Source organism: Tursiops truncatus, chromosome 2 (genome assembly GCF_011762595.2).
Source record: "Tursiops truncatus isolate mTurTru1 chromosome 2, mTurTru1.mat.Y, whole genome shotgun sequence".
NCBI classification, from domain to species: Eukaryota; Metazoa; Chordata; class Mammalia; order Artiodactyla; family Delphinidae; genus Tursiops; species Tursiops truncatus.
Genome location: NC_047035.1, coordinates 83,465,379 through 83,485,548, shown reverse-complemented (window position 1 = coordinate 83,485,548; position 20,170 = coordinate 83,465,379). Strand labels below are relative to the sequence as shown.

Genomic DNA, 20,170 nt, shown 5'->3' with positions numbered 1-20,170 from the left:
GTGTGGATAGAGTCATTATTTTGTGTTGGGGAGAGATTTAGATTTCAGTTCTGAACACGGCAAACCTGAAATGCCTTTGAGACATTCAAGTGGAGCTGTCAAGTAGGCAGTTGGAAATACAAGCCTTGAGCCCAGAGGAGAGTCTGGGTTGGAGATATACTCTTGGGAGTCATGGGTATACATATGTATTTAAAGCTATGATATTGGATGAGATCACCAGGGAAGAAGTGTACAGAGAGCCTTAGGACCAAGGACAGGGATGGCAGTACTTAGAAGCTGCAGTGATTAGAAGGTGCCAGCCAAGACATCTGATAAAGAGGTGTCAGAGAGGTGAGAAGAAAATAAAGAGGGGCTTCCCTGGTGGCGCAGTGGTTGAGAATCTGCCTGCTAATGCAGGGGACACGGGTTCGAGCCCTGGTCTGGGAGGATCCCACATGCCCCGGAGCGACTAGGCCCGTGAGCCACAACTACTGAGCCTGCGCGTCTGGAGCCTGTGCTCCGCAACGGGAGAGGCTGCGATAGTGAGAGGTCCGCGCACCACGATGAAGAGTGGCCCTCGCTTGCCACAACTAGAGAAAGCCCTCGCACCGAAACGAAGACCCAACACAGCAAAAATAAATTAATTAGTTAATAAACTAATAATAAACTAATAATAAATAAATAAATAAATAAACTAATAAATAAACTAATAAATAAATAAACTAATAATAAATAAATAAATAAAGGGTGGTGTCTTAGAAGCTAGGAAGAAGGAAGTGGTAAACTGCTGAAAAAGGGAGTGATAAACCATTGAAAATAACTGAAAGGGCAAGCAAGATGAGAATTTAAAAGAACCCATTTAATTTAGCAACAGAGAAGTCATTGGTGTGTACAAAATCCTGCAGTGAATAAACTCATGCATATGTTTTCTCATACACACACAAAAGTCACTGTTGAGTATCAGAAGAGGAATTCTGGTGGAGAGGCTGGAGTGGAAGCCACACTGGAACAAATTGAAGAGTAAATGAGAGACGAGGAAGCAGAGATGGCAGGTGCAGAAGAGTTTGTCTGTGAATGGAGTTAGAACAATTGGGCAATAACTGAAGGTGGGTTGTGGGGGTCAAGGAAGGGTTTTCTTGAAGATGTAGATAATAGTGGGTACATGTGCCTATGGGAGTGAGCCAGCTGAGAGGAAGAAAAGGACGCTTCAGAAGGGAGATGGGATGATCAAAAGAGCAAAGTCATAGAGAAAGAGGCAAGGGAGATGGTACCTAGGTAGCATTTTCAAACTCCTTTGTGCATGTACCCTCACAAAGAATATATTTTTAAAATGCACCCTCTTCATTTTTAGTTGATGCCTAAATTATTTCATAATTTTAAATAGTTGTAAAGGACCTATTTTCTGCTTGTTGTATATTGTGTATGCTCTTTATTCATTTCTAAACTTTTTTTTTTCTCTTGGTGTTTCATTTTGGATAATATCTATTGCTATGTCTTCAAGTCCACTAATCCTTTTTTTTTTTCTAAAACGTCTAAACCGTTGATTCCATCCAGGGATTTTTCTTTTTTTTAATCAGACATTTTAGTTTTCATCTCTACAAATTCAATTTGGGTATTTAAAATATATATATATATATTTTTTTTTCTAAGTCTCTACTTAGCTATGTGAACATATGGAATACAGTTATAATAATGTTTGTATGTTCTTGGCTTTGCTCTCTCAAGGACTTCCTCAAGCAGAGCATTCTCAAGTAGTCCTTTTATTTGTTTTTCAGAAAATACTGCAGAGGGAGATGCCAGAGTAGGAGTCAGAATGAAGGAAGGGTCAACTGGGAAAGCGGAGGTTGGGGAGGCGAACTTGCAGACCTAAGGCTCCTTCTTAGGCTGATGAATATGAGGAGAGGAAAATTATGAAGAAGGAAGCTCTTGAAACTGATTCCCTTAAAACTATCTGTGCCCACCTACCTTCTAGAAAGTGTTCATGTCTCTGTGGGAATGCAAGCCCTAGTTGAAGGCCTCTCATGCAAAGTGTGTGAAGCCATTGCTGGGGCCATTACTGCTTCTTTCTTTGTAACAGAAGGGATGGGTTGAGAAGCCAGTAGGAGCACAGTAGGTGAGTTGGGGACTTGGTGCCTTGAAGGTGAGCACATTCCACTCTGATGCCTCCAGGTTTCCTCATGAATAATGAGTTTTTTGTCTACTGAAAGTCGGGGTGCAGGGAGGTGAAGGGCATCTGATGTCTGAAGCAGGTAGAGAAAGTATGAAATGATCATTGCAAAGAATGGAAACTAGTAACTGGAATGGAAGCTAGCTAGGCAGGGCGGAGACTGCAGGTGAGGTTGGAGGTCATGGATTCAAATCTACGTCAGTCTGCCCAGCTGAGTGATATTCGTTAGCAATCCTGAAGCTCTTGTTTGATGTCTGTGAACTTGGTAAAATGTTGATCTTTTCCCTATGTTAGGGTCTAACATGAATAACCACACAGAGGCCTCACGATAACAAGTTTATCAAGGTCCTTCCAGGGCTCTTCAGTGCAAGGTGGCTTGGGACAGCCAGCCATTTACACAGCACACAGTGGCTTTCTTTTGTTTCTCATCTTCCCAGTGAATTGAGTTACAGCTTCTTCTCTTAAGCATAAACACCACTACACCTTGAGTTACTGTTGTCCCTGTGAACAAGGGTGAGGTTAGAAAGTATAAGGAATGTCTGTTTTTCCCACCCCCAAGCAAATCTTTTTTTTTTTTTTTCAAGCAAATCTTGATGCATGGCATGGGTGCCAGAGAGCTTGTCATTGCCCACGTGTATTATCAAAGGCCAAGATAAGGCCACCATGGAAGAAAAGATCAGAAACTCTCCAACATGTCCTCTTTCCTGGTACCCCTCCCCCACCTCCCTGTCCTGTCATGCGCTGGGAGAAGAAGGAGTTAGTTGGAGGGGCTGAGGGCATTTGGCTTATAAATCTCCTGTGAGATGTCTCTTTCAGAATCAGGCTCAAGCTGAGATATTGCCTAAATATCATGGTATGGGATGTGCCTGTAAAATCTAAGATTCTGCCCGTCAATTCAATCTCTAACATTGTCACCAAAGTGCCTCAGCCATGGAAAGATGGGTTTCCCCGTAGTGACAAACTATTCCAAGTTACATTCTTAAAACATACGGTACACATACTCATGCTCTGGGTGTGAGTTCAAGGACCTGTGGCACAAATAGGAGAAATGACCTCAAGTCCCAAATGAGTGTTCATGCAGTGTCTCAGTGTTAAGAAAGCATTTCTTGAATGTTCCAGAGCCATCGTGAATGCTTTGACTGGTTTTCCCTTGCCTCACAGCATGCATCTAAGCCTCTCCCCACATGTGTCCAGGACCATACACTCACTGTAACCACCCATAATGATAATAATAGATCTGCTGAAACTCAAAGGAAATAGAAAGTGCTTCAAATCCCGCTTTCCAAAGTTGGGGCTAGAGAGGCGGGCGGGATTACCCACTGCTGTGGGAAGCCTGCTCTTCGTTCGGGCCACTCTGGGTGTGAGATGATGTTTTGGATTACCACTGGGTTCTTCCAGTCCTTTGGGCCCGCTGGTGTAAAGAACAAATCCAGTGGGTGTCTCGGCTGCTCTGACTCATCTGCCTTCCTGAAGGGTTGTGTGGCCACAACCTGCCAGAAGGGGATCCTGTGAGGGCCCCCAGTTGTGCCCAGATCCCTGATGCCCACCCCAGCCACCACTTCATGCTCTCTCGAACGTTTCACTGGTTGTGTTCAGGCCAGATTCCTGAAGCTCCAGTCCCAGACATCAACGTCTCCCCCTGCAAGACACGAAAGAGGGCGCAGAGGAGCCGGTCCTTTTCATCCAGGGCCCTGCTGCCTTCCTACAACACAGGGCAGAAGAGCCGCGGTGCGTCATTGAGAGACCACTAAGACGCTGGACTCGCTTTTGAGTCAAGGCCAGACTTCTGCTTGTGCTCAGTAAGTAGGGCTCACCTTGCCCTCCCTCTGGCTGACGGTCCCAGACGAGACCAGAGCTCTCTCAGCCTGGCTGTGTGATAACAGAAGGATATAGTCCATGGTGCAGAGAAGCCAGGCCAGAGAGGCTGAATTCTACTCGGACATGAAGAGAGAGAGGTCCCAGTGGACCTCCAGGGAGATGGTCCAAGTTAGTCCTAGTCACTGTCTCTCCTTCCTGGTGTCGGGAGTCAAATGGGTATCATTATCTTGCAAAGGAGCCGACATAACCGGTCATTTCTGCCCACGGTCTTCTCTCTTCCACAACGCCCATATTTTCATTGGGGTTCTGGCCTCACTTCTTATGGGTTACTCGGAGTGGGAGGTAGGGCTCAACAATATAGGAAAAAAAACCCAAACACCCCCTGATTTGCCTCCAGCTCTGCCACAGACTGTCTCTTTGGCCCTAGAAAAGTCCTTCCTCTCTGTGCTACTCGTCCATAAAATGACCTGCATCAGTGGTTTCGCATCACATTCTTCAGAGCCACCAGGAGCTTGAGGGGTTCCCCAGGGTCCCCTGAGAGGCACAGTAGAAAGGGAGGCTGACCTGGCTCTGTACTCCCCCACCCCCAGCACCCACCAGAATGGCTGCTTTTCATCTGCTTTATATACTGTTTCCACACAAGGATTCTTTGAAGAAAGGATCCTGAGGCTCCAAAGTTTGAAAACTGCTGGAATAAATGATTGTTAAGGTCCCTTCCAGTTTGAGATACTTGGACTTCTAAAGCCCAGCTCAAGTCGTTCCTCCTCCAGGAAGCCTTCCTGGTTACCATTCCTGGGTACTTGAGCTCCAGCAATAGTCATGGTGACAGGCCTATGGCCCTCAGCATGTGCTGCATGCTACTATCAGTGACCCATCCATGCCTGCATGTGTGTGTGAGCTGTTTCCCCAGCTAGAGAGTGAGCTCCTTAGGGCAGATGTCTGATTTTCCCTCCTTGCCTCTGTCCTCGTGTAGTGCCATAGGCAGAGTTGGTGTTCAGTAAACTTGCTGAAGCTCCAGGTGTCGTGAGCTCTCATGTGGGATAATACCTTCCAGAGAGACCCTTTGCTTTGGGGAGGGGGCAGTCAGCCTTTGGTCTGCTGAGTGCCCCTGGAGAGACCTGTCCTTAGGAAGCTGGGACCTTGACCTGCAAAACAGCTTCAGACTTACACACTCCTAAAGAGGGCAGCCCTGAGTTCCTGCCTTAATTGAACTCTTCTCAGCCTCTACTGCCCTCAGTGCATCTCCTGGCAGGGACTCTCCACACATTGTGGCCACTGAAGAGGCCTCCTCCTCTTGACCCTGAACCTGGGAATCAGAACAGCCAGGATGCCTTATGGATGGTAGGCTTCTCAGCTGGAGCTGGAGGGAAGCACGAGGGAGATGGGGAGGAACTCCAGGCTTGCTCAGAACGTAGCTCTTTCTGGAGATGGAGGCCTAAAGCGAGGAAGGAGGGGAGTTTACCGAGAGGCATCTGCGAAGGCAGGTTGTTAGAGGGTGTCAGAGACCAAAGATCAAGACAGCCACAGGCCAACATCCCTGGGGCAGGTAGACAGAAGGAGAGTGGCAGTTGTGGTGGAATGAGTCAGGAAGCCTGTTCTGCCATTTACTATCTACGCGACTTTGTGTAAATCACTTAACCTTACCTAGTCTCAATGTCTTTACCTGTAAACTGGCGGCAAAAGGACCTGACCAACTGTAGGCTACCCCATACAGAAGTGGTGAGATTCCCAGGACACGATGGGTGTAGAAGTGTTCTGCAAACTAAAAGATGCAGGACGTAAAGGATTCTTATTGTTGTTAACAGGGGAGAGGACCCTTCCATGTCAATGCAGCTCCCCATCAGGGACCATCAGCAATTTAGGGGTGCTCTGAGGCCGACCATTCCTCCTCCTCCACTTCACTGCCAGCAGCCATCTCTGCCTGGTCTTGACAAATTCCTGGTCAGACTGAGGACTGTGAGGGGCACAGGTAGTTAAGGACAGAGGGCCCAGCCCAATTCTGGCCCAGAGAGGATCCCCAAAGAGAAGGAAGTGTCCTGATAAAAAGCCTCTGAAAGGTGTGAGGTCCAGGAGGCTGCTGAGGCTTCCCAGGGCTCTTTTGGTTGGTGAGGTGCCCTGGCTGGGTCCCTTAGTCCCACTGACCTTCTTGTCACTTGGCATGGGGGCCAGGTCAGCCTCCCCTGATATACGGAGCTACGACTGTGGCCTTCCCCGTTCCAGAGGGTGGGTCCTGGTTGGCACTGTGGGGCAGACGAGCCCTTAGCGGGTCACAAGGAGAGCTTGGCGTTTCACTCCAAAGACCACCCCCCCGCACCCCCCACTGAATCCTCTGGATGTGGGGAGGAAGCAGAAGCCCCTACCAAGGCTGGATCATCTGGCAGGTTCAAAATCCACAGCTGGAGAGTGAGACCCCTCCCCGCTGATGTGAGGAAACACCAACAGGCTCTAGCCTGCTGCTGCCCCTGCCTTGTCACCCCCGACAGGCTCTGGGCCCCAGTCCGGCCTCTCGGGGCCCCCCTCAGCTGCTGTAGCCTGAAGTGTGGGTGCTGGGCCTGCGCACCCAAACGTCTGGCAGATCTGGCTGGCTGTTGGGCAGCACCACAGGGCTGCCATCCCCTGGCCCGCCACGGCCCTTCCAGGACGAGCTGCTCTGGTGGGAGGCGGGCAGCGATGGGTCGTACACGGTCTCCCTCAGCGCCAGCCACAGCGTGTCCCGCTTCCCATTCAGCTGGCCCCGCTCAGGTACTGTTTGCTCAGTTTCATCCAGGTCCTCTGGAGAGGCACCCACGGAATCTGGCACACGGGCACTGGGCTCAGAGGTGCTTAGGCAGGTCTCGTCAGAGACACTGAGCCCCTCCAGGGTGCTGGCTGAGGAGCAGAGGCACTCAGGAGGCTCTGCGACCTGGGGCTTGGGCTTGGGGGAGTGGGCTGGGGCTTCTGGTGATGCCTGCACGGGCTCAGCCTTCTGCCCTTGGGAGTCCTGCCTGGTCCGGGTTTTGGGGCTGGGGCCAGCCTGCTTATAGGGGGAGGAGGTCTGCAGGGCTGGGCACTGGCTGAAGAGCGCCTGGTGGTCCAGGAACACCTCCCTTGGGGAGGTAGGGGCTGGTGGGAGCCGGGAGCAGCAGGGGCCATCATGCAGCTGTAGATCCTCAGAGAGCACTGAGGGCCGGTGGGACAGCTTGCTGGTGGCTGTACTAGTGTCAAAGCTGGGACTCCGGCGTCGTGCCAGGGGCTGTAACTCGTACTGCTCTGGACAGGACCCAGGCGCCCCTCCCACTGGCCCTGGTCGTTGGCGGCCTGCCTTCTCCCTTCCAGGCTCCCCAGTTCCGGCGTCCCATGGCAGGTGGGCACAAGGCCAGAGGATTTGTCCACAGTTCTTCTCTGGTCCAAAGAAACAGCAGAGAGATTGGAAGAAGAAGCTGGCGAAGCCGCAGCTGACGCACTTCACCATCATGAGGACGATGCCCAGCTTGCGATAGAGCAACACCGAGGCAGGCAGCATGAGCACACCGGCTGCAAACAGGGCTGCAGCCCCCACTGCCGTGGCGCAGCTGGTCTGGCGCAGCGAGAAGGCCACGCGGCTCAGGCGGTCAGGGTGTGGGCACAGGTGATAGGAGATGCAGTAGTTGACGGTGAAGTCGACCGAGAGGCCCACAGAGGCAGAGAGAAAGAGGGCCTCAGCAGTGTTGAGCTGCCACTCGAGTAGAACCAGGAGCCCCACCGTGAGCAGCACGGTGCCCGCCACGGCTGCCACAGAGAACAGGCTAAGTGGAACATTCCAGGTGCCCAGCAGCAGTGTGGCAAAGGCCAGCGCCAGGGCCAGGCCCAGCACCACAGCAGGCTCGGTGCTCAGGCTGTGCTGCAGGCTGTACAGCTCCAGACGGCTGGTGAACCAACCCCGGCGCAGGCCGGGGGGTGCCCTGCCCAGCTCTGCTGCCAGCCAGTAGCTGACCTCAGTGTAGAAGTGGTGGGCCTGGCTGTAGTCTGGACTATACTGGAAGTTGGTCTGGAACTGCAGGACCAGGGCAGCCAGGCCGCCCTGGGTATTGAAGCGGGCTCCCAGGTCCCGGGTGCTCTCGGGGCCTTGCTCCAGAGCCATCATCTTGAGGCAGTGCAGGAAAAGCTGGGGGGCCCAGGGGAAGCCCGAGTGGCCACAGCAGGGGCCAGGCCCCAGGCGGGCGCAACCGGGGCTCTCCATCCAGCGCCGGAGGGCCTCCACGAAGCACAGCGTGGGCCAGCCCTCTGGCTGGGCCCCAAAGAAGCTCTGATTCCGAGCTCCCTGGCAGAGTGCCAGCAGCCAGCGCTGCGCCTCAGGACCGCTGGCCGAGAAGGCAGGGTCACTCACCAGAGAGCTGTTGCTGCGAGGGTCCAGGGGGTCGCCAGTGTCCACCGGCAGGATGCCCCACACCAAAACCACAGGCATGTGGCCGCCCTCACCCTGAGGCAGCCGCTCGAACAGAAACTGCTGACGGTACTCAGCGTCGAAGCGTTCGAAGGGGTGGCTGGGCCGGAAGACCTGGCCGCGGGGCGGCGGCAGCGTGGGCAGCCGCAGGCGGGGGCTGACGCCGGCGATGTAGGCGCCCCCCGCCGCCAGCGCGGCGAACCAGCAGATCCAGATGTAGCGGAACTTGATGACACCGCAAGGCAGGAGGCGCTGGAAGAGCAGGCGCGAGGTGCTGGCGGCCGCCCTCCTTAGCCCGCGGAGCCGCCGGTGCAGCGCCAGCGCCAGTCGCCGGGGCGCGCTGCCGCCCCACGGGCCGCGCGCCCGGGCCGCACAGCCGCGCGCTAGGTAGCGCTCGTGGAGCACCGCGGAGGAGGGCAGCCAGGCCAGCGTGAGCGCCAGGTGCGCCAGCACAGCCGTGCCCATGTAGAGCGCGAAGCATCGGACGGCGGGGAGGCGGCTCAGGTAGCTGGCGTAGAAAGCCGCGCCCGTGGTGAGGCCCGAGACTAGCAGCAGGTAGCCGAAGTGGTGCATGGTGCGGCCCACGCGCTGCGCCAGCCCCCCGGAGGGCAGCTGGCTCTTGCTGAGGCGCCAGAGGTCGAAGAAGATGAGGGTGTGGTTGGCGCAGACGCTGCTCAGCAGGACAAGGGCCGCGAGATTGACGAAGGGGAAGTAGGCCATCCGGAAGGCCACTCGGTAAAGAAAAAAGGCAAGCAGCAGGGAGCCCAGCACCCCCAGTAGCACCATGAGTGTGAGGAAGAGGGAGCGCAGGTAGAGGGCGATGCTGAGGAAGATGGCGGCCAGGGCCAGCAAGGGGTACACCGTATCCTGGGCCAGGTAGTGCCTCAGCAGCTCCTGCTTGAGGCCCAGGTCCATGCCAGTGATGGATGTGTAGTTGTCGGAGAGCCCCCAGGGCACGGCTAGGCGGTCCAGGTAGATGCCCATCATGGAGGCACCCTTCGGGGTGGGCAGGAAGAGCAGGCTGTACTTGAGGGAGGGCACCTGGTAGTCAGCCGTCTGGGGACTCAGAAAGTCCCTGTCCAGCAAGAAGTGCAGGAGTTGGTAGACAGCACTGCTCCGGGAGCACTTGGTGGGAACCTGGGCACAGCGCGGGGGCTTGTCCTTCCCGGGTCCCAGACAAGAGGGCACCAGGGCACCACGGTGATAGTAGAGGGCACAGGCCCGCAGCAGGGCCAGCGTGCGGGCTGTGTCGGCTTGAGTAGTGTCCAGGCAGGAGGAACGATTGGAGAGCACGGCCACATAGTTGCCCAGGGACCAACTGGGGCAGCACTCGTTGGCTGCTGTACGCTGGCACAGAGCCCCAAAGCTGGTATGGGAGCGGACCTATAGGACACACACAGCACGAGAGAGCTCAGGGGCAGTGCAGGGGCCCAGGTTTCCCCAGCGCTGTCCGAGGCCCTCTCACCTCCTTTCAGGCTGCAGGGCAGAGGCAGAGAGGTATCTTGACTGCCCAGCAAAACCTGACTGGTCAGGCCCAGGTTCCAGCAGCTACGTCTTGACTCTGTCAAAGAGGAGCCTCAGGAATGCGGCCCCAGGCCTCTGCCTGAGAGGTCTTGCCCTAAGGGCCCCAGCAGGTCACACACCCCAACTCTGCACTGCCTGAGACAGAAGTAGGAGTGGAAGTGGCAGCCACAGATGGAATGGGGCCAAGTGTCCAGGGAACTGGACAGGTGGGAAAAGTGGAGGCCAAAACATTCCAGGATCAGGGTCACTGCCAAACCCTAGCCCCCTATCTCTGTCCAGTGGTCTGCTTAAACCTTGTGAGGGATAGGGCTGTTTCTTTTTCAGACCTCATGCCTGTTTTTCTCTCCCACCCTGATGCTGACATTACAATAGCTGGTGTAGTTACAGAGAATGCTAGCCTGGGAATCAGAGGCCCTGTACTGCCATCAACTGGATGTATGGCGTTGGGCCTGAGATCATGGTGACAATAGTAACATTTATTGAGAGATCACTATTGTCAGTCATTATGCTATATTTTTTACAAATTCTACCTTGTTTCATTGTCACAACACCCCTATGAGGAAACTACCATTATTCCCATTTTATATATACAAAGACCGAGGCACCGAGAGGTTGAGAAATGTGTCTGAGGTCACACAGCCAAGGAGTATTAGAGCTGGCCTTGAATTCAGGCATCTGACTCCAGAGCACATGTTCTTTAAGCCTAGTGGTGTTCACACTGTTTTTAGTAGCGAAACTTTCTGCAGATGTTATAGCACATGGTTCTCCAGTTAGCATGACTGGATCTGCAGCGCTTGGGTTGATGGGGGCTGGGGGCCTTGGGCCGGGGCCTCCTCAACAGCTCTTGAGGCTCCTTTTCAGGACCTTTCGAAAATCCCCAGGCTCTGCAGGGTCTGTCTTCCAGCACCTGTATCTTGGCTCTTCTGGAAACAGCTGACTCTTCTCTCCCTGCCAACCCAGAACCTCTCAGCAGGGTTGCAGTAATTTTCTAAGCAGGGAATGCTCTCTCCTAGTCCAGGCTGGGAGTCCTGGCTCAGCTGTATTTCCTTATGATCAGGTCCCTGGTGTCCCTGGTTCCCCCACCCAGCCCCTGGCACCTCCCTAGCCAGCTCACCTGATCCTGTTCCATGCGACACATGGAATGGATGGCGTGCAGGTTCCACAGGCTGCCCGCTGAGGTGGACATGAACACCAGCTGTGCATAGCTCTTCTCTGCAACACACCGCCCAGAGCTCACCCTTTGGCCCCAGGTCCTGGGCCCACCAAAGGGAAGATGCTTACCCAGGGCCATATGAGGTTTAGATTCCCAGGAGCCTGAAACCTGTGCCTGCCTGCCTGATCCTGGGCCTGCATCCCTCCCCTGTGGCACACCCCCATCCAGCTTGCCCCTACCTGGCTGGAGCACCTGAGACCTGCCTCATCCTCCCAGCTGTAACTCAACTTCCTTGGCTTGAATGTGACTGGCCAGGCTCCTTCCCCTTGTTTGCCCAAATTTGTTCTCCTGGGCCCTCCTGTTCTCGTAGGTGGGGAGGGGGTAACCACCATTAAAGCCAGGAACTGGCCAGGCTGCAGCTTACCAGGGGGGCCACAGAAGAAGCTCTCCTGCCCTCTGGCCTCCAGGGGCTCCACCATCCTCCGAGGCCGGACCATGCCCTCCTGGGCACTACTCCAGGGTGTGGGGCTCAGAGTGGTATGGGGGTTTGAGCTGAGGCAGAGAGAAAATCTATGCCAGGCCCTCTGACCTGCCTTCGGCTGCTCTCTGGAGGCCTCGTTCTTTCCCTGGTTCCCCCCAGCAGTGGAAAGATGGGAACCCATTACCTGTTCAGCTCAAGGTCTGGAGAAAGGGAAAGCAGCTTCTTGGGGCCTGTGAGGGACTGCAGTGCTCTCCAGACCACTAGCTTGCGCCCAATGTCCGTGTCCCGAGGCTCAAAGCCCTGCAGGGAGGAGGGCAGAGAAGATCAGGCCGGCAGGAGGGGGAGTTCTCCTTCTCCCTTCTCGGCTCTGCCCCTTTGGGTCCCTGGAGCGGGGAAGGCTGGCCCGCCTGCCTGGATTGTTGGACAAGAGGATCACCTCTATACCATCTCCCAGCTCTCTCTGGAGAGCCCATTGCTGCCTCCCCACTCCCAGCTGCGCCACTCCCATTTTCTGCCCCAGACTGAGCTGAGGTGGCCAGGCCTGGGGGCCCATCCCTCCCCTTGGTCCCTCACCAGTAAGGGCTTGGAGAAATCGGGTAGCTGGCCTCCCAGCAGTCCAGCCAGGGTGCAGAGGAGGATGACAGCCAGACACAGCAGCAGCACGGCCACTGGCCACTCAGCAATCAGCTGGGAATAGCTGGGAAAGAGGAAGAGATCCCACATGAATTAGCATTGGGTGTGATAGCAGGGAATGCGGGGGCTTAGAAGCCACCAACAAGGGATGGTGGGGCTAAACTGGGGACTGGCCTGGTGACCCCTAGGGCTCCAGAGAAGGGCCAGGCCTACCTCTTTGGCATCTGGAAGGCCCGTACCTGCCTGTGGAAGAGAAGAAAAGACACTTGCTTGCTAGAGTCCTCTTGTAGGGTGGGAGGTTGGGATGGGGGTGGAGGATAGAGGAAGATGGCATCAACCCTTTTAGGCTTTCCCACTCCCAAGCTCCAACGCTTCCTTCATCTTCCATCCAGGCTGCCTCCTCCATCAGACGCAGGGGACATCCTGGGCTGCCTCCTAGTGATGGAGTCCAGAGTCCGGGGGGGGGTGTCGACCCCACTTTTAAGCCCTGCCCCACCTTCCAGGGCAGCTGGCAGGCTGCTGGACCCCTCCTTACCTGACGCTGACCACATGGTGCTGCACAGATGCCGGCTTCCAGGCCCCATCATGCTGTGAGGGGGCTGGGGAAGGGCTGAGGCTGGAGCCATGGGAGCACAGCGCTGCCCGGTCCCCAAGCCCTGGAAGGGAGCTGCCCCCCCGGTATTCCTGTGGTGCCCGGGGATAGGTAAAGTGGGCAGGGGCCAAGGGGCTGGATGGGCCCACAGGATGAAGGGTGGAAGTTCCTGGTGGGGGTCCCGAAGAACTGGAAGGGTCCTCAAGGGGGCAGCTGTGGAGGGCGCCGCTTCTCTCTGGGCTTGCCTCAGGGGCCACAGCCTTGCTCTGGGACCTGGGGAGAGAAGAGACAGGGAAAAAGGGGGTGGGAGACAGTGGTGGTCCACACCGTGCAGCAGCCTTGCTCAGTGAGCTGAGACGGATGGAGCTCAGGCTGTTCTATTCCTAGGCCTGGGGAGAGGCAAGGAGGGTGGAGGCTCTGGGTCTACACCCCCAGCCTACTTCTTGGGGTTCACTGTCTCATTCACTCATCTGCCCATGCACCTCAAAACACATATGATCTTATTTACTCCTTTAAAAACCATACCGGGGAAGTACTTTCTTTCTTTTATAGATTTGAAAACTGAGGTTCAGTGAGCCCTGAAGAGCTGGACCTTGAACCCAGTTCTGACTTGCAGACCTGTGCTCTTTCTGCTGTAGTTGTCTCTTCATCCTCTTGTCAGACGTTTATTGAGCACCTGCTGCACTTTTGTTCCCACCTTAGAGCCTTTGAGCTTTCTTTGCCCTCTGCTTGGGATGTTCCTCCCCAGATAATTGCACGGCTCACACCATTACCTTCTTAGAGAAGCCCTCCCTGACTACCCTCTCTAAATAATCATCCACCAACTCCTATCCCCCTACCTACTCTATATTTCTTCCTAGCATTTTCCACAACTGGACGTTGTATTATATATTGTCATGTTTACTGCCTGTCTCTCCTATGGAACGTGAGCTCCGGGAGAGCAGGGCCTCGTGCATTTGTTCATCTGTGTCCCCAGTGCCTTGAGCAGCACCTTGCACACCGAAGGTGCCCCAGGGATGTTTGCTGAGTGAAGGCTGAGTGCTGGACGGGCTGCTAATAGTGGTGCCAGGATGAATAAAGCCCAGTCCTTGTCCTCCAGGCACTCATGGTAGGTGGGCGATGTGCAGGGGCCACCATGTTGAGTGTTGTGAGAGGGGAAGTCACACAGGACTGAAGGCGCCCAGAGGAGGGCCCAACTTTGACAGGGGTGGGGGGGTCAGGGAAAGCTTTGCAGAGGCAACCACTTCCTTTTCACCAAGCCTCGGCCTTGGGGCAGGAGGTTTGCTCTGCAACAGTGTACACAGTTGGGAGAGGGAGTTGGGACCCCCAAGGAGCTTGCCAGGGAGGAGTCAGCAATAGATTCCTCTTTCCAAATTATGCATGAGGGCAGCACTCTGTGCATGGACCCAGCCCCACTCCTTGGGTGCAGGCAGAGGTGGAGTCCCACCCCAGGGGCAGGATTGCCAGACCTGGGGTAGGAGAAGATGGCCACAGAACAGAGTGCCTGAGGGCCATGGCGGGCTCCCAAGGGGTTCTGGGCCCTCCAGCGAGTCTCCTTTCTTCCATCTGCCTGCTACAACTTGCATAGCTCCCATGGGAGAGCCAGGTCTATGCCGAGCAAACCCTGGCTTCCAGTCTTGCCTGCTGCACTGCTGAAGGGGCCGTGGGCCAGAGTCCTGGCTGTGGTGGCACATGGACATTGCCCACAGAGGCTGGGTTCTGCCCAGAGACCAAGTAGAGGACCTGGAAAGAATAGGCAAGCCCCTCCTCTTCCTCCCAGAAGGCTGGATGGCAGTCAGTCAGGGGGTGGGGTATAATTCTCATGCTTGGACTAAAATAGGGGAGCAGTGGAGGTGGGGTCCTGGCTCCATCATCCTTTAACTCTGGGGTCTTGGGAAAGACACACAATTCTTGGAGCATTGGCGTCCTTGTCTGCTGAGTGAGGGTACGATGATAACGCCTCCCTCTCAGGTTTAGTATGGGCATTAACTGAGGTAACACATGTGAGGTGCCTGGCGTGGAGCCTGGCATGTGGAAGACATTTACTTTCCTGCCTCTTCCCACACTCAGTGCTGCAGGGAGTGTGCAGTTTAAGAAGTATATTTATATTTACAATTCGACCTCTTTAGGCACCTCAGATAATATATCTCCATTTGAGAACTTCTCACACCTTGAGAATCTCACTACATATATAATTATAAGTACTTTTCTTTTTGTTATCCAGAAGCAGCATCAGAATTTGTTTCATGATATAAACCACTGATTTTTTTTCTTACTAACTCAACACTTAGAAAAATAGGAATTTGACTAAACTTGTTCTCAAGCAAGACTTCAGAATTCCCCATAAAGTTAATGACACAGCAACCAGTGTCCTTGCAGATAAAATAGCTTATGGGCCCATCACCATGGGCCAAAGGGAAGCTGGAAAAATGACCGGGGTTCATGTGTATAAGTGTGGACATCTACTTCTTTAAGATTTTTATTCTGCAGGTCTTTTTTGAGCACCTGCCACATGCTGGGCACTGTGCTTGGCCTGGGTTGGATCCTGAAGGCATGAAGGTGACCCATTAGTCTTGGTCTCCCTCTTTAGAGCAGGGCCTGCTTTCCGCAGTCAGGAGGGTGGGGCAGCCAGGGTGCCTATTTCAGCTGCGCATGGTCTTAGAGCACTCACTGAGCTTTGGGCTTATCCTAGGAGCCAGGCCCCCACTTGGAGTGTCAGTTTCTTTTTCATTAAGGGAAGCCAGCACTCCAGGCCGTGCTGGCAGAGAACAGGAACTCCAGTTGTCCTTAACCAGTCTACCAAATCTCATAAGCCACCCCCTTCCTTAGCAGGCTCCTGTTCAAGGGGGATTCCAGCATCCACCATTGGTTTGCTTCTACTGGGGTGTCCCTGGCCCCAGCCCCTTCCTCTCAATCCCTTCTATCCCTCTCCAGGGACCTAGGATCAGCTGCTCCCAAATCTCACCCTTCATGACCGTGCCCATCATTGTGAATGTGGCAGAATTTGAAACTTTCCACATTCCGACTGCTGTAGAACCGGGAGTTTGTCTTGACCCTCCCAAGGAGAAGAGGCAAACTGTTCTCAGAATAAAAGCTTTCTCCTGCCAGCCGCTGCTGCCCTCTATTTTCGGAAGACCTAGTAATAGTTAAGCACCCCTCGCCTTGCCTCCCCGGGGGGCTTTCATTCTCACCCTCTCAGTTCCATGGCTCTGACTAGGATGAGCGATTTCCTGGGCCACCTGCCTGGGCCCACTGGTCTGTAAGCTAAGTGATTGAGGCAGGCAGGTAGGTTAATGGAAAGTGATGACACAGGCCTCACTCATGGCCAAAGTCACAGCAGTCAGGGCCTGGCTAATAGTGCCCCAGACACCTCTCTTGGGAGCCCCGTGAGCGGAAAATGTACATGTGTATTAACCATGCCCCCAAGTCCACAGACACGTAGCCATATGGACATCCATGTGACCCTGCGGAGTGGCCAGGACAGATGAGGGAGCAATTCACGCCACTAGGAAAATAAAAAGGTAATTTTAAAAACACAAATAATGGGGCTTCCCTGGTGGCGCAGTGGTTGAGAGTCCTCCTGCCGATGCAGGGGACATGGGTTCGTGCCCCGACCTGGGAGGATCCCACATGCTGCGGAGCGCCTGGGCCCGTGAGCCATGGCCGCTGAGCCTGTGCTCTGCAAGGGGAGAGGCCACAACAGTGAGAGGCCCGCGTATCCCAAAAATAAAAACAAAAATAAAACACCACAAAGAATGAAATATTTCAAATTGCCCTGTTGTCAATGCATTAGTAAAGGGGTGTGTGTGTGTGTGTGTGTGTGTGTGTGTGTGTGTGTGCGCGCGCACGCACGTACGTGCTATCTTATTCACTCCCCAGAGTGCTACTTAGTTCAGCCGGAATGTATTTTTGTTTCTTGGATTGAAATGAATCCCTTTGCCTGATTTGTCCAGGGTCTCTGGGGAAGTGCAGAGAGGGGCCAGAGGTCTCAGGGAGTTGCTAGAAGAGAGCAAGTGATTCCTGTGCCCAAGTATGACCCACACGTGCAGGGGAAGTGAGCAGACCAGACAGGGCTGATCCTTGGCAAAATATCCAAGGTAGCAAATGACTCTCCAGTCCCTTCTAGGGATGCTCCTGGCCCCTGCCCTGTCCTGTCACTGTCTCTGCCTTGTCCATACTTGGCTTTTTGGTCAAGCCATAGTTCCAGGCAGCCCCCTGGTCCAGGGAACACATTAATCCTGTGTACCATCCTGTTGAAGAAAGTTCTGTGGCTTTCAGACTGAAACGTGGCTAAATCTACCCAGGCTGATGTGTCAACATAGTGGGAAGAAAACATTTCCCTCCACTTGTGGGGTCTCCTCTTCACTCAGGTACAGAATGCACATTTTAACTGGGGCAGTCTGAAGACAATGTGTCCACCTCTGCTTTTGCCCCCAAAGAATGCTTCCTATTTCAGTCCAGGCAGGAGAGAGAGGCGGTGTCATGTCAGGTGAGGGATTCTGGGGGCGGCAGACCAGGCAGGGCACAGAAATTGCACCATATTGCTACCTGGCTGGGCTGTTCCCTCACACATATGCTGGAGGAAGGGAAAGGAGAGGCACCAAGATCTGGGCCCGCAGCGGGAAGATGTTCCTTCCGTCCCACCAGCCTGGTGCTCCTTCAGGGACGGTACTGACCGCAGCCTGAGCCTCAGAGCCTGCCCACGCAGCGCCTCAGAAGAGTGCAGGTGGCTGCCACACGTGGGGACTCGAGCCTACACGTGCGCAGCTGGCCATGTGGGGCAGACTGGAGACAGACGGTGATGGACAAAGACAGATCCTACCTAGCTTGGAGACCGGGTGTCTGCCCTCCCCCCAGGACACACCTTGGCGAGTCTCCCGTCTACAGTACACGCGCACCCTCGACCACATTGACTCGCTGGAACCTGGACTGAGGCTGCTGCAGGCTTGGGGCTTACAGAGAAGACGCGGGGGCAGGGCCTACAGGGAGGGGCTCTGGAGGCCGGAGGGGCTGGGGATACCGGGGCCTTAGAGGAAAGGTAGGAACAGTGGGTGGGGCAGGTCCTGGGGGCGGTGAGGGCTAAGCGGGCTGACAGTAGGGGGTATCGGGAGAGAGAAAATTGACCCGGCAGAATGAGGGCGTGGCCAGGGGGCAGGGAGTCTGGAGGCCCCAGAGGGGCTCTAGATGGGGCTGGGGACTGAATGGGACGACATATGGCGGCTACTGGGGATACCTGGGGCGGGGATTCTGGGAAGGTTTGCGAGCTGGGTCTGCGGAGCAGTCCGCCCCTACCTGTCCGGGGACCTGCCGTCTGGAGCCAAAGGCTCCCCCTCGGGCCGCTGCTCCCCTTCCAGACCCGGGCCGGGAGCCGGATCGTTGCTGCCGCTGCCGCTACCGCCGTCCATGCCCGTGGGCGGCGCCGCTGTCCGGGCGCTGGTGCTGAAGTAGCGGCGGCGGCGGCGGCGGCGGCGGCGGCGGCGGCGGCGGCGGCGGCGGCGGCGGCGGCGGCGGCGGCGGCGGCGGCGGCGGCGGCGGCGGCGGCGGCGGCGGCGGCGGCGGCGGGGGGCGGCTCCTGCGCACGCGTCGACGCCAAGCGGGTCGATCGCTGGGCGGGGCCGATGAGGAGCCCAGCCAATGGGCGCGGCACCGGGGGGCGGGGACAGGGGCTTCCCGCCGCGCCGCTGCCCGAAGGCTCGCTGTCTTTAAGACCCCCGGGCTGGAGTTGTGGGCTCTTGTACTCAGGCCAGGTCTGCGAGCTGCTGTTAGGAGTCTGTGCAGTAGTTCGCACATCGGCCTTTCCTGGGGGGCATCCGTCTTCCCGTGAGGGACCAGGAAACGCGACCCCAGGCACCGTGTAAAGAGCCTCAGAACTTGTAACACAGACTCTTCCAGCCCCAAAGAGGGAGCAGCTCCATGCCGGCACTTCACTGCTCCGGACGCTGAGGGGTTGAGAGGTTGGGCTACTTTTAGACTCACATTTGTCTCGGCTCCGCTCAGCGTCCCCCCTTTCCTTCCCAGTAAGGCTAGGCACCTGCTCAAGTTGGGTCTTTACGTTGGTCTGGACCTGGTTCTGCGCCCCTCAGTTGTGGAGCCTGGATTCTGTTATTCAAGTGCAGAGTATGGCCGGGGAGAGGGACAAGAGAGACACTCAGAGAAGCCCCAACTCTCTCTTATAACCACCCCACTTTAGCCTGGAAGGTACCCAGTAGCCACTCATTCCAGGGCGCTTGCTGCTTCCCCTGTTAGGGAATGGCTGTGAGAGAGGGGCGGTGTGATGGGCGGTGGAGAGGCCGGGCTAGAGGGCTGTTACCATAGCTCTAGAACAGATACGGGCCCTGTGAGAAGCCTGGGAGTTGGGGAGCGGAGAGGATCCCAGACGTGTAACTTGGATGGGCAGAAGAGGTTTTACAGTAAGCAGACTCTCTGTGTGTGTGGTAGGTGCCTTGGCTGAAGCATGCGGCTGGGGGGAGAGTCAGAACCCAGGAGTGATTGGACTATGGGTATCCCTAAATTGTGTGCAAACCGTGTGCAAGGCATAGACCAGTAGGCATGAGGGTGGGAGAGTCTAGAGGTGTAGAAGTGGTGGCCCTGCCCTGAGTAGCTTAGTTTGGTGAGAGAGATAAAAAGCCAGCCCGTTAATTGATGCCAACTGGGTAGGGTGTGGTTGGGCCCATGTGATGGTCGATAGGAGCTGCAGAGGAGGGGGCAGTGTGCAAAGACAGGGAGGACCTCACTCAACCTAATGGGCTTTAGGGAAGCCTTCATGTTGATGGTGGAGCTTCAGCTGGCTTGGAAGGAAGGCATTCCTGACCTGGGGGTGAGGTGGAGGTGGTGGTGGGGAAACTGTGCAAAGTTTAAGAGGCTGGAAATTTCTATGTGTTTTCAGGGGATAGTGAGAAATAACATCTGGAGAGTTAGGGATCCATTGAAGGCTTCTGACCTGTAGGGTGAGGCATGTAAGATGGAACCTTGGAAGGCCCACCAGGTCTGGGTATATATGATGGGATAGATGTGATGAGACCATACTTGAGATTGAGACCCTTTGATGGGGGGTGGGGCAGAAGTGAAAACAAAAGGAGGGGTGACCTTATTCAACCGTATGCTATGGACACTACTGAGAATGCCTGACTGGGTGCCGATTTTCACAACTAGGGAACTCAGAGACCACTGGGCCCCCTGAGTGCCAGTTTGGATGTGAAGGAAGATAGGCTCTTTTAAGGTAGAACATGGCCTCCAGGAGGCTGTTTATTAGATCCAGAAGATTCTGGTTCAGGCCCCATGCCAGGTCATGCTCTCCATTCTTATGTCCTGTTTCTTCTGCTTCCTCAGTGATGTGGGCCAGTGGGGTGCCCACAGGGCCCTGGGGGGTGGCCCCGCATAGGACAGTGCCCTGGTTCAGGGTGGGAACCTGGAGGATGGTT

At 55.2% G+C, this 20,170-nt stretch overlaps 1 protein-coding gene across 2 annotated transcripts; it reads right to left on the bottom strand.

Moving 5' to 3' along the window:
- Positions 1–741: 741 nt before the first annotated feature.
- DISP2 (dispatched RND transporter family member 2) lies at positions 742–18,229 on the bottom strand. Of its 2 annotated transcripts, XM_033851471.2 has the most exons (8): positions 18,042–18,229; positions 12,693–13,022; positions 12,371–12,400; positions 12,098–12,221; positions 11,709–11,824; positions 11,468–11,595; positions 11,005–11,102; positions 742–9,749 (listed from the first exon to the last, which is right to left on the bottom strand). In XM_033851471.2, the coding sequence occupies exons 1-8, from the start codon at positions 18,152–18,154 to the stop codon at positions 6,483–6,485; spliced, it is 4,206 nt and encodes a 1,401-aa protein (XP_033707362.1). In that variant the 5' UTR covers positions 18,155–18,229; the 3' UTR covers positions 742–6,482. The 2 variants fall into 2 exon arrangements, with proteins under 2 accessions (XP_033707362.1, XP_073656843.1); XM_073800742.1 differs by lacking the exon at positions 18,042–18,229 and having other exon boundaries at positions 12,397–12,825.
- Between the last annotated feature and the right edge of the window lie 1,941 nt (positions 18,230–20,170).